Source organism: Bacillus rossius, chromosome 14 (genome assembly GCF_032445375.1).
Source record: "Bacillus rossius redtenbacheri isolate Brsri chromosome 14, Brsri_v3, whole genome shotgun sequence".
NCBI lineage: Eukaryota > Metazoa > Arthropoda > Insecta > Phasmatodea > Bacillidae > Bacillus > Bacillus rossius.
Window position 1 is genome coordinate 44,838,029 of NC_086341.1, and position 13,419 is coordinate 44,851,447.

Consider the following 13,419-nt stretch of genomic DNA (forward strand, 5'->3'; position numbering starts at 1 on the left):
AGTATAAACCATCGTTACTATCTGGGTTATCTTCCAATTCTTCCTCCTCTTCTGTGCTGTGATTCGTGTTTTGTTCAGGATTAGGTTCTAGTTTTTTTTTTATAAATGATGTTTGTTATACCCAACTGTATCGCGTGCGCGTAGCAAAGCTGTTGAAGCGGTTCAATCAGACGTCCGATTTTTTTCATAACACTGGCTCTGTCTGTGGTTATACCAAATATCTCATTGTCTAGGGATAAATCATAATCTGATATTTTTTCTTTTAAAAAACAGCTGAACACAAGACTCTGAGGACATACTTCCAAATATGCGCGCCAGTCCAAGATTCCAGAAAGTAGGCTGGTTGTTGATAGTTATATGAACATTAATATTCAGAAAGCGCCTACTCATTCCAGGCGTCCATTCATCAAACGAAAGTGTAAATCTATAGTCTTCGTTCTTTAGCTTTCGAAGATCTTCTTTCACTTTCATTTTGAGTGTAATACCATAATTCATCACAATTAATTTAATAGTGTTTGGTGAAGAAAGTAATTTATAATTGTTACCTTTTGAAGCAAAAAGATTCTTTATGTCCTCGGATGTGCAGAAAACTCGAAAAGGCAGTCCATCTTTCGCTACCATTCGAGAAATCATTTTTTCTCTAGTCACGTCACAGTCGGATTGAAAGTAATCACTGATTTCCTTCTTTTTAGGGGGCGTTTGGCATTCGCTATTTTCTTGAGCCTCTTTGTCTATAGCTGATGGTGGCACTGACGACATTGTAGTAGACGCTGACGACGACGACGGCGGCAGAGACGACGATGGCAGAGACGACGACGACGCAGCATCAAATTGCAGAGTGGTTGATGTTCTTCGAACTCCCGCATTCAATGTTTTTGTGTCAATTTTGTGGATTGACTTCATATGGACATGTAATCCTTTTGTGCAACTGTCTGTACATATTTTGCATTGGTCTGTCAAATTATTCACTGCTTTCTTAAAATATCTCCATACCGGCAACGAACTATTAAAGGTTCATTTTGATTGTTTGACGACATTTTAAAAGTATTAACTTAACAGTCTAGCACTTGCGTAACAAAATAATATAATACAAATTTTCATTCAATTAACCCATAAAACACGTAATTTAAGCACACCATGACAGTAACTGCACAACAAAACAATTGTAAACAAACAAGTGCCTGCACGCACTCGAAATTTCTTCCGCTTACTTACTCTAGTCAGAACTATATCACTTATTCGTTTCTATTCCGCTCGCCCAACATTGCGAATACTCGGGAATAGTCGGGATAGTTTGCGTATGCAGTCCGACACTTTCCTTCGCCAGTCAGCGACTCGCTCGCGCGCAGAGAACACGCGTCATGCGTCGCTGAATACTGCCAATCTCGTCAATCTCGGCCGAGATCTCGTCATTTTATGCTTCGAGATTCTTCTCGAAATATGAGGCGAGATCTCAGATGATCGGGATCTCGCGAGATCGAGATTGCATTCCCTAGCTGTGGAGGTATAGTAGATATAGTGATTGGAAGTGGTCAACCTCGGGCGTTCTCATATGTTTTGACTGGTGCTCTACAAATGTTCGGAATATGAAATGTTCGGGATTCCTCCAGTTTGACGTGTGTGTGTTACGACCGAGAGCCCATCATTGAATGTATTAGAATGTTCTCGAATGTACTAGAATGAACTGGACCGGAATGAACTGCACTGATGAACCAAAAAGAAATCCATCAAAGCAGGATGTCCTCAGAAAGTTTATAAATAAATAGATTTGGTTGACCCCTTTTGGCATAGGCATCGCCGGGTTGTTGGTGTCCTATATTGTCGTGTACTTGAAGTAAGTTTACTTGATTTCACATTTTTTGGGTAGTTTTCCTAGTAGATAAAGTGACTCACAGCTCTACATCCTGAAACTGAGCACTTATTATCACTCACACAACCTCCACATTACTACAGGACTCGACTATTCCCCAGAAAATGAAACTCCTACATCTACCAGGCTAGTGCCCGAGCTGTCTCCACTCACTACGTCCAACCATCAAGAAGCTAACCCCTGCCACCGCGAGAGATACTCCAACCTGCTCCATTTGGGCATTAAGTTTCTGACCTTGGTATTCTGGATCAGCCCATACCCCTAATTTTTCATGGCACTTGCAGGTTTCCTCGGGTTGTCATCTTTGAGCTGAAGGTGCATACGGCAAGCAACGGAATGGATCACTTCGAGTGGAGGAGTGCTGATCTACGAGTTGAGTGTATGAGCAGAGAATTACCTCGACAAAGTGGGTCGGTCCACCTCAGATAGACTAAAAAGTCATCACAGCCCAGCTGACTCAACACACCTCCTCTCAATCAACTCGCTACACTTGACACGGTGTGGGACTTTAAAGTGATAATGTCCATGGGGATTCCAAGCATGTGTCCTCGACCTGGGCCACCCTAGTTAGTGGATTTCCAGCTTACAAGAGCCCGGTTAGGCCCACATCGCCAACTGAGACTGCAGTGCCCAGGGACAGCTTAAGGGTACTCACCAGTCCCAGTTAATTGGGCTGGGACTTAACAGCCATAAGACCTGCTTCTGACTAATCCGGAATGGAGAAGACACCTAACCCTCACTTTTCTGCATTAACATCGAAGTGTTTTGCATCAGAGACCTGGTGGTCTGAGGGCTCTGGCAATGTCTGTGACCACCTGTTGTTACACACAGATCTAGCCCTTCTTCCTCACTAGTTTCACACTTCAGGCAACTGGGGATGCCTGAGGAATGCGAACCCCTCAGCAAAGACATTTTTGTAAACAACATTAGTGCCACTAGGAGGCTGAGGGTTGCCATAAGTATCGAGAGGCTATGTATTCGCATCGTACACCCTTTCTGTGGACCTGTTGGATCCCATCACGGATAATACAACCAGCAACATCTCCTGCACCTGTGTGTCAGATATCTTCTCCAGCAGGAGTCAAACCTCTTCTGGATCGTTATCCAACAGATATTTACATTTACAAATTGACTTAACTGTATTTTTACTGTCAGATCTTATCCCTTATGTACACATACTGGGAGATTTCTGTCTTCTTATTATCTCTCTGTCCCATGCTGCCATTTAATTCTTCATAATAATAAAGCTGGTGATCTACTTAGGCTACTGGGTCTACGACATGTTCTATCACTGTATTATATTATCATATTGAAAATTCAATAAATAAATCAATATAAGCTAACCATAGCTATAAGGACCCACTGGATTACAAATGCATGTTAAAATATAAATTTATATATGTGTTTTCATTCCTCTGTTGAAGATCTATATACCCAACTATATCTCATACAATTTCGTGTTCAGTTTCTTCATTATCATCATCTTCATATCTACATTTCAACCACAACATTCTTCATCATAACCAACATTTGTCATTCTGTAACAAACTTTATAGCCATCTCCATTGTTCCTCTTCCTACCTCAACTGCATCCGCCAAAGTTGTTATTACTTCTTATTTTCCCTTTATTCTTCAAAGACAATCAGCTTAACCTTCCAAATGGCCTTCTTTCTTCATGTTGATGCTCCACGAGCCACAATCTTCCATCACTAGTCGTGGCGGGCACGTGTCGGGAAGTGCGTGTGTCTCCGCAGGCAGCAACCTGGGCAGCACCGCCTCGCTGCCTGGCCAGAGGGCGCGCTGCGCCTCCCGCATGAGCTCCAGGTGCCAGTCGCAGGCGCAGAGCCACGCCTCCATGGCCAGGGAGAGCACCTACCAGGTACTGCCATGCCCCTGCCCCTCTTAACATCCTTACATTCCCTAACACCTACATACCTACATACCTACAAGTCTCTGTCCCTACCTACATAATCTCCACATCCCTACATCCCCACATCCCTACACATCTACATACCTACATATCTCTGACCTTACCTACATAATCTCCACAGCCCTTCATCCCCATATCCCTACATCCCTACATATCTACATCCCTACACCTCTGCACATCTAACCTCTACATCCCCACATATCTACATATCTACATACCTACACCTCTGCATCCCCTCATATCTGCATCCCCTCATATCTGCATCCCCACATATCTGCATCCCCACATATCTGCATCCCAACATTTTAAATCCCAACATATTAACATCACAACTTATCTACATATCTACAAACCCGATGTAATAACCCCACATATTTACATTTCCCATGTATATAGATTCCCCTGTACCTGCATTTCCATGTATATACATTTCCATGTATATACATTCCCATGTATCTACATTCCCAATAATCTACATTTATATGAATCTACATACCTACGTGTCTACATTCACATGTGTCTTCATATGTCTGCGTATCTAAAACCTTATGTACCTATATCCCATCAGGGTTAAGGCACTACATAAATACATCGCTTGTATCTACATCACTACTTATCTACATAGTTACATATCTAAATAGATATGTAACTGCGTTCCTCTGTATCAACGATACTACTTCCCTGCATCCCTGAAACTCTACTTCCACATAATTATATATACACACACATACCTACATCTCTACACTCGTACAAGGAAAATGTTGAATGTCCTCCCTTGTAAGCCCTCCAAGTAGACTGTGCGCACCTCACTGCTCGCAGGACGAGATGTTCCACATGTCTGACGTGTCGCTGGCGGCGTCTGTGCTCACCATCGGCTCGCACATCCAGATGGTAGCCCCGAGGCGCTGCTCCGTCGACCACGACGTAGAGGAGACCGCCGACACCTCCGAGGTGGCGCAGCTGCTGCCCTCCGCCGCCAGGACCAAGGACACTCCCCGCAAGATATCATTCTCCAAGGTGGGTGTGGCCAGGACACTCCCCGCAAGATATCATCTCCAAGGGGGGTGTGGCCAAGTTAACCCCCGCGAGATATCATTCTCCAAGGTGGGTGTGGCCAAGGACTTTCCCTACAAGATATACTTCTCCTAGCTGGGTGTGGCCAAGAACACTCCCCGCAACATATCCTTTTCTAAGGAAAGGGATACAAGTAATTTTTAACACCCAAAAATTGGATTTTCTAATTTATAAATATTAAATTTGATATAGCCTACTTCCAGTATATTTCTTGATCTTGTGAAAACAGTCATATCCTCATTACGCTAATGGAAAATAATTATTTGTAATCTTTGGATATTAAAACTTAATCTGAAGTTTTAAAATTGTTGAAAAAAAAGTAAAAGGAAAAAATTAAATGATGGATGTTATCCCTGAGTGTAAGTACGTATAAAAGGGTTTATTTACATTGTGTTTTACCTATGCTAAAACTGTTCCAGGGCCTCTGTCGGTACATAATATATATTTACCATCGTTCCCGAGGAGATAATTCATAATAATTTTGACGTTAAACTAAAAAGTAAACTATTACTTTACGTTATTTTTTAATAAATATTTGCTACATAATACTTGCAGGTTAAAAATTCCCTAAGAGGGAAATGTTATCTGAAAACCCAATCACTTGATGCAGATTGTATTTGAATAAATATTTTAACAGACGATTGAATAGTCACATCACTCGCCTCCCAGCAAGGCAGGCAGGCAGTGTCTAACCCTGATTGTTCACAAAGAGTAAATGTGGCGGACTTTGCCGTGAGCCAGTTGGTTACTTCATGGTTATTTTCTCCCACTCATTTATTTTTCCACTGCTCTTTCCTTATCATTTCACCCGTTATCGTCTCTAAATACCTCAATGTTATCGAGACGATAACACTTCACTCATTCATTCATTCAATGGATCATTCATTTATTCATCAAACATCAAACATCATACAAAGTATTGTCAAGGAGGAAGAAATGTGGAGGGAGAATTAGGGATCTGTGGTTGAACCTAAGTTAGGCTTGTCTCTCGTTTCTGAATTAATGGCGAAGAAAATACTTGTAAGTTATTAAATTGCAGAACTCCGCAATGTAGCAGTTACTAGCATCTATGTTGGCAGAATCAGTTTAAAGGTCATACCAACTAATGGAGACGTAAAGCACCCAAAAATTATTAAATTAATAAAAATATTTTATCATACAAATTCCTAGTCGTCAATGGGATCACTATGTACGTAATTAATTAGAGGAGTGAGAGTTATTTTAGGTTTATTTAAATTTGGGTTTTTGCAGGGAAAATATTTCATAATTGAATAATAACTGGAATTAATCTTTTAATTTAAAATATGAATGAAAGTAGGAAACAATTTATCTGCATTATAAAAAAATTAGTCCATAAAGAAAGTATACTTTCGGAACAAAATAGTAAAATTAATGTACACACAGTGTTAATGCTTAAATACATGTAAGAAAAGTTGGAAATTTTTCATTGATATTTAAAAAATTGGTGGCATAATGTTGCTTGATGTAAATGAAACCTTACGGAAAGTTCCTAAGATATAAACTCGAAGTAAATAAAATATTTGAAATGCAATTTTAAATGTCGACAGTGCTACAGATGATCGTCAGAAATGATGTAGTAATTTTAATTTTGTAGTAAGCTATGTATTATAATTTCCTGAAAATTCACTTGAAATCCTGTTCAACGTTGTTTTGAAAGGCAGAGAATGTAGACGAAAATGTTTTTAAGTATGAATGAGAGGGTAATAATGTTTAGAGATAAATGTAAGTGACGAATTATCTCAAATACAATCCTATATTGGTACATATTTGGTGTCATCTCTATTATGTGTAGGATACGACCTGCTCCACGCCTGGAGAGGTTAGACGTCTGGACAACGTAGAAACAGATGACGTGAGTGACGTGAGTGGCAGTTCCGTGAAGACGTCTTATCTTCAAGAAAATGCTGGTAAAACAATAATTGTTTTAAATTCAATAAATTCGTTGTACATAGTTATTATAAGTAAATTTGTAGTTTGGCATTCACAAAAAAATGGGGACAAGTCAACGCAATAAATAATTTGTCATTTCACCCCTCCCCCCCCCCCCCCCCCCCCAAATTCAGAAAATTAAAAAGTTTTTTTCGTAACTGCATTCGAAATTGGGTAAAATTAAATGAACGAAATGTTGGGTGTAAACTATGATACTCCTTAATATTGATTACGCTTATGTGTAATTTATATTCTTCCTTAGGGATGTGTACTTTATCATAAGAGATATTTTTTTTTAAATATGACTGTATAGAGGAAAAAAAAGGGCATAAATCGCTAAAAAAAATGTAGCCTTCAACCACAGAAACACGACCACGGCCATATAAATTGCTTATGCCTTTTGTTGCTTGTGCCAATAATTTTATTAAATAGTTCGGTTCTTTTAGTAATCCCCGTGAAATATGTATTAACGATTTAATACAGTAGCATGTGTGCTTTTTATTATTTAACCTGAGTTAATGTATGCAGCAAGTAGAACTGGTGGATGGGGGGGGGGGGGGGGGGAATTCAGACAAGGATCGGGGGATCTCGACTAAGGGCGTGTCCCAGCAGAGCCCTGCCCTTATCAGCCTTTAGTGCAGTTTTAGCTGATTATTAATAATAATTATAAAAAAATAATTGGTTGTTTGTAAAGTCGGTTTACGGACGATAGTTTAACGTGACAACGTCATAACAAAACATTGATTAAACGATTGCATAGTTTTATGAATAAAATTGAATCATTTTTATTGAATTATCACTATTTTGTATGGATACAAAAAAGGAGTGAAATGAAATCTACAATTTAATTGATGAATTTACTTTTATTTGCAGTCATTAATTCAAATATGTTTAATACTTTAACGAACAGATTATTTTAGCTATAACTTCTATACATGTTTGCTATTTAACTTCTTCCAATCTGTGTTATTCTGTTAAGGATAGGACGATGATAGGAAAAGTAGGAAACGAATGGGAGTGTTTCAAGTTTAATGTGCCTCGAAAAAGTCAAATCGATGGTTGTTCCAATCGAGTGGAAGAGAGATAGATGCGGCGCAAGCATATAATGAGCGTAACGGGACAATGAGTCATCGAGTCATCCTTTTTCGTGCGTGCAGCCGGCTTTCATCGATTTATTAGACGTTGTCACGTCAAATATTACAGTATGTTCCTAAAATAATGTCCCAGTTATAAACTTTAACAGTATCAATTTTAAGTGTTGTCGAGTGTTGGTTCAAGGTCACAGTTAAGGAGTAACTCAAACAGTTTTAAATAAGCGCATGCGCGAGTGCTGCTTTGTTGTTTTCTCGCTGGCAGCGCCACCAAAGCAAAATGGTGACTCCTGAGCGTAAAGAGTTTTGTGTCCTGCAATCAACAAAGAGTGAATATGTAATTTCAGTTCAACGTGTGTTTAGTTTAAGGTTAATTATGATCTCCGTGCTATTAGGCCTATAAGTATTTCGACAGATGAAAATGTTAACTTATTAGTTGGTAATTATTATTTGTCTACTTCTGTGAATCCATTTCAACAACAATCTTAGTGGTTTGTTACGATAGAAACAAATATTTTTACTTTAATATAAGTAATAAATTTAATAGTTTAAAATTTTTTTCTGGACAAAACTTAAACACAATTTGTTATTTTTTAGATATAGATGTCAACAAAAGAAAGCATAAGCACCGAAATACGCAAATTATTTAACGAAATATACGCACAAATTTATTCATAACAGAAGCTTTTCATAAGAACAAAATTATTTTTAATACGATGGCAATTATTTTTTTGTGTGCATACGTCCCGGGAATATCATCATGTTGTGAAAAAGTATATAGACCACTGTAGGTGATACACGTAAGCATAACGATATGTTCTGAACAAAACATCGTGACCAATAAAATGAGCTCAAAATGGACAATATCCAGAATGTGTATCTCACGTCTTTAAATATGAGTAAATGTATGTATTTTGTTAATTGTTTGTGAATCAACTATAAATTTCTTTTAAAAATGCTTTATTTGTATAAAAAAATTTCAAATTTATTTTTGTATAAACTTTTCAATTGTTGATATAAATGATGTTATATTATTTATTACACTTGTTTCATAAGAACGAACAAAATATTCTATCCTTTTTTTAATTGTTCCTAGGTATGTTACTCTTTAAATATCGAATTGAATAACCATGACTTTTAAACACTTTTTGCTAAGTGAATGTATTGAAAGTAATTCCTCACGTATGAGCCATACTTTGAAGGAAAAAAATGTGTAATAATAATCATGGGCAAAAGATATCGAGGAAAAATTTATTGCCCCCCCCCCCCCCCCCCCCAAAAAAAAAAAACAAACTAAAAGTGCTTGCGTTGCCTATTGATAATATCAGTTAGCAGATAATAAACTAGAATATAATTATGATTTTTTTTTCTTTTTTAGATGACGTCTCGATCAGTGTATCGCCAAAACCAAAAATGTTTGACTCTCAAAGAATTGCAGCTATTCGAACAAGAAAAGTGGCAGATTGGTAAGTACATGTTGTTGCTTAGTTTTTTAGTCACATTATTTACTAACTATGTTTTCGCATATTATTTATTTAGACACTAATAATTACGATTACCTCATATTTTAATTATTCATATAACACTCATTTTTTTTAACCAAAAATCTTTTATTTTTTCAGTACCTTATTTTTTACAATATTTTTAAAAATTAAAATTATGTATTAATTTAGTTTATTCAAATTGCGTGTGTGGTTAATAATATATCATAACTTTATTTATTCATTTTCATAATAGTTAATTTTATAGCTTAGTACTATTTCCATGTGGTATTTGAGTTTTAAAAAAAATATTATTTGGTGTTTAGGCACTCAAATAAAAAATGGTCTGATCTAAAAATTTCTTGTTTCATCGGTATATCTTCATTGATTTTCATTGTAGACTGACAGTATAAATTCTATCAAAAAGTTTTGCATAATTTTTTTTGTTGTTTTTTGTTTAAATTTTTTTGTTCAGTTTTAAAATTGTATTTCCAGCACATGTGTTACATCAAATCAGTTTTAAACAAATTTTTGTCACCTTATTTTTTATTTAATATTCGCCCCTCTTGACTCCGCTTGCCCCACTCGTCCCCCCGCTCGCCCCCGCTCGCCCCCGCTGGCCCCCTTGCGCCCACGATCGCCCCCGATTGTCCCCGCTTGCCCCCGCTTGCCCCCGCTTGTCCCCGCTTGTCCCCGCTTGCCCCCGCTTGTCCCCGCTTGCCCCCGCTTGTCCCCGCTTGCCCCCGCTTGTCCCCGCTTGCCCCCGCTTGTCCCCGCTCGCCCCCGCTTGTCCCCGCTCGCCCCCGCTCCCCCCCGCTCGCCCCCGCTCGCCCCCGCTCGCCCCCGCTCGCCCCCGCTCGCCCCCGCTCGCCCCCGCTCGCCTCCGCACACCCCCGCTCGTCACTCCCGACTCAACGGCCCACGACATACACACTCTGCTCAGCTGACTCTTTCCCCTCACTTCTCTCCAACGACAGTTTCGCGCTAAACAACTGCACTCGTAGTTCAGGTTTTTAGTTTTAAAATCTCTTTATTCAAAAATGATACATCATATTGGTTACACGGTGGTAACTACAGGATAAAAACACTTTTATTATTACATTCCAAACCTCCAAGGTTTCTTACACCGTCGTAGGATATAAGTTTTTTTAGTCCATAGGTTACAAACACCTTAAGTCTAATTATAGGTTTTGGGAGAGGCGTTCCTCAGAATTCAAGGCGAACCCGAAGGCCGGTCAAGCGCTGGACCACACGCAGTTTACTTGCGCCGGATCGTCCAGGATCAGCAAGAACCTTGTCAAACCCCGGGGAAGTTCGCCCTCGGAGGTGAGGCGGCAGATGTATGATCGGGAAGTTGTCGAAGGCTGCCAACTCGTCAAAAACTGATTTCCCGCGTTTCGAATGAAAAACCGAACAACGTAGTCTTCAGCCATGCTTTGCAGGCCACCGTGGAAGAGCCGCCCAGCAGTTGACGGGGCTCTCGAGTCATTTTGATTACATCCACGTTGACAAGAGGTATGAGTGCCTGTACTACAGGAACTAAATAAACGTACCAAGGGTAGTCTGACGATGGCTCAGTGACGACCTGACTTACGCCACCGTAGAGGAAGTGGAGACTGGCTGAGACGAGGCCGCACCCGTCCCTGATGGTTGGATATGGGAATCCCGTGAGGGAGATGCGGCTTGACTGGAAGGCGCTACTGATACTGAGTAACATGGCCCTGAGCCTGGAAGGCGCTACTGCCATTGGGCAACGTGGCCCTGAGCCTGGAAGGTGCTACTACCATTGAACAACATGGCCCAGAGATTAGAAGGCGCTACTGCTATTGAGCAACATGGCCCTGAGCCTGGAAGGAGCTACTGCCATTAAAAAATGTGGCCCTGAGCCTGGAAGGCGCTACTGCCATTTGAGCAACGTAGCCCTGAGCCTGGAAGGCGCTACTGACATTTGAGCAACGTGGCCCTGAGCCTGAAAGGCGCTACTGCCATTTGAGCAACGTGGCCCTGAGCCTGGAAGGTGCTACTGCCATTTGAGCAACATGGCCCAGAGCCTAGAAGGCGCTACTGCCATTGAGCTACATGGCCCTGAGCCTGGAAGTCGCTACTGCTATTGAGCAACGTGGCCCAGAGCCTAGAAGGAACTACTGCTATTGAGGAACGTGACCCTGAGCCTAGAAGGCGCTACTGCCATTGAGCTACATGGCCTAGAAGGCGCTACTGCTATTGAGCAACATTGCGCAGAACCCACGAGGCGAGTCGACATAGACTATATGCTGTATGTGGTGGTAGTTGCAGTGACAGCCCCAATGGAAAGCAGGCGGGCATACTCGGATATGATCTACCTGATCCAGCTGAAGGACTGGCCGGAGGACGCAGAGGCCTGGGCCAGGTGTTCCCCACGGGCCACTGAAGCGAGACCTTGTGCCTACCGAACCGAGTCTTGCCGCGCCTTGCGCGACTGATGTGAGTCGAGGCGCGGCTGATGCCTGGATGATGAAATGGTCCTGCTGCCGTCGTCAGAACGAGGAGCCGCCTATCAGGTTGTGGATCCCTCCCCGCCTTTTCGAAAAAGGGTGGTGGCACACGTCCCCAAACACTAGGACAACATCTACAGCATAATTGTGTCATGGGTGTCGCAAGTATGTATTTTTTTGGGGGACTTCAATTGATTTAGTTTTTGAGGAATATCCATCCCTTGGAAAAAAAAGTGGAGGGGTCCGGGGATCCTCCCCCGGTAAAATTTGGGGTTTGAAGGTGCAAAAAGGTGGTTTTTAGGCATTTTTCTTTCCTAAATATTCTAATTATATTTTGTTGCAATATATAATTTATTTTTTTATAAAAAATATTTTCAGAGAAAAAATTTGTAAAAACACAGTTAACATATATGCTGGTGCTATATCCACACAAAATCATTAATTTAAACATCAGGAGAAACCTGAATGTTACACTTAAATGCCGCAGCAGTATTAAGAATATTTCGCACATGTACACAAACATAAGTAATAAAGTGATTATATTCACTATTATTATAGTATCTCTCCTGATCATTATTTTACCTTAAAAATATATATATATTTTCAAAGTCTGTCAAAGATCTGAGTGAAATATTCACTGAACTGGAGCAGATAAGAAATAATCAAACATTGGCTTCATTTTATTAAACATTGTCGCTTAAGCCATGCATCTGCAAACCTTTAGGCCTACTTATAACAATAGCATACAGAAATAAAGAAAAAGAAAACTTTTTATCGACAGTCACTCACATAAAGTCATTTTAAGGAATAAAAATGAGTTCTCGTTCTATACATGGGCAAGTACCTACTATATTCTATATGTTTTCTAGTGTAGGAAAACATTTTCATCTCGCACACTTCCAAACAACTATTTTCTGTAGTCCTTTCTTGACACAAACAGCTGAGCCACTTTCCTGACATCAACTTTATCGAGCAGTTCTTTATGGACATAGCAAAGTGCAACTTGATTTAGTCTAGGTTGTGACATAGTAGTCCTCGGATAACTTTTGAGGCGCCTAAGAGCACTGAAGCTTCTCTCTGCTTCGGGGACACCAGCAACAGCTTAACCAAACATTCCACATTTTTAAATATATTCCGGACTTCTGGCACCATCTCTTTGAACGCTGTAGCAGCATCACTGAGGCGGGAAATACTGTAATTCTTCAAAAATAATTTAATTTATAATTTTAAGGCTTCTGGGTCGACTTCAATGTATGGTTTTAATAGCTCAGTATTTTCCCCAGTAATAAGTACATTTTCCAGCATCATAATCTTCTGCACACCACTCTGCTCAATTAACTTACACCTTCTTGCAGTTCCATCATGGCCGTCTCAATAACTTTATAATATTTTTGCCGGAAGTACTCCTCACAATAATTCCACTCATCAGGTCCGGTGCAAGGTAAATTGGCGCCCTAGGCGAAAAACCTTAATGCCCCCCCCCCCCCCCCCCCCCGCCCGAACACTCACAAAAAAAATTTTCTTGCCTCAAAATACATCACGTAAGCCT

The 13,419-nt window shown here is 40.2% G+C and overlaps 1 protein-coding gene across 2 annotated transcripts in view; it reads left to right on the plus strand.

Moving 5' to 3' along the window:
* The window catches only part of LOC134538846 (bestrophin homolog 22-like), a 125,389-nt gene that overhangs the window by 104,450 nt on the left and 7,520 nt on the right, over nucleotides 1–13,419 (plus strand). For both annotated transcript variants that reach the window (XM_063380391.1, XM_063380392.1), the window contains 4 exons: nucleotides 3,625–3,749; nucleotides 4,620–4,817; nucleotides 6,688–6,802; nucleotides 9,294–9,381. In XM_063380391.1, the coding sequence (XP_063236461.1) occupies nucleotides 3,625–3,749; nucleotides 4,620–4,817; nucleotides 6,688–6,802; nucleotides 9,294–9,381 (526 nt within the window). The remainder of the gene's footprint in view (nucleotides 1–3,624; nucleotides 3,750–4,619; nucleotides 4,818–6,687; nucleotides 6,803–9,293; nucleotides 9,382–13,419) is intronic.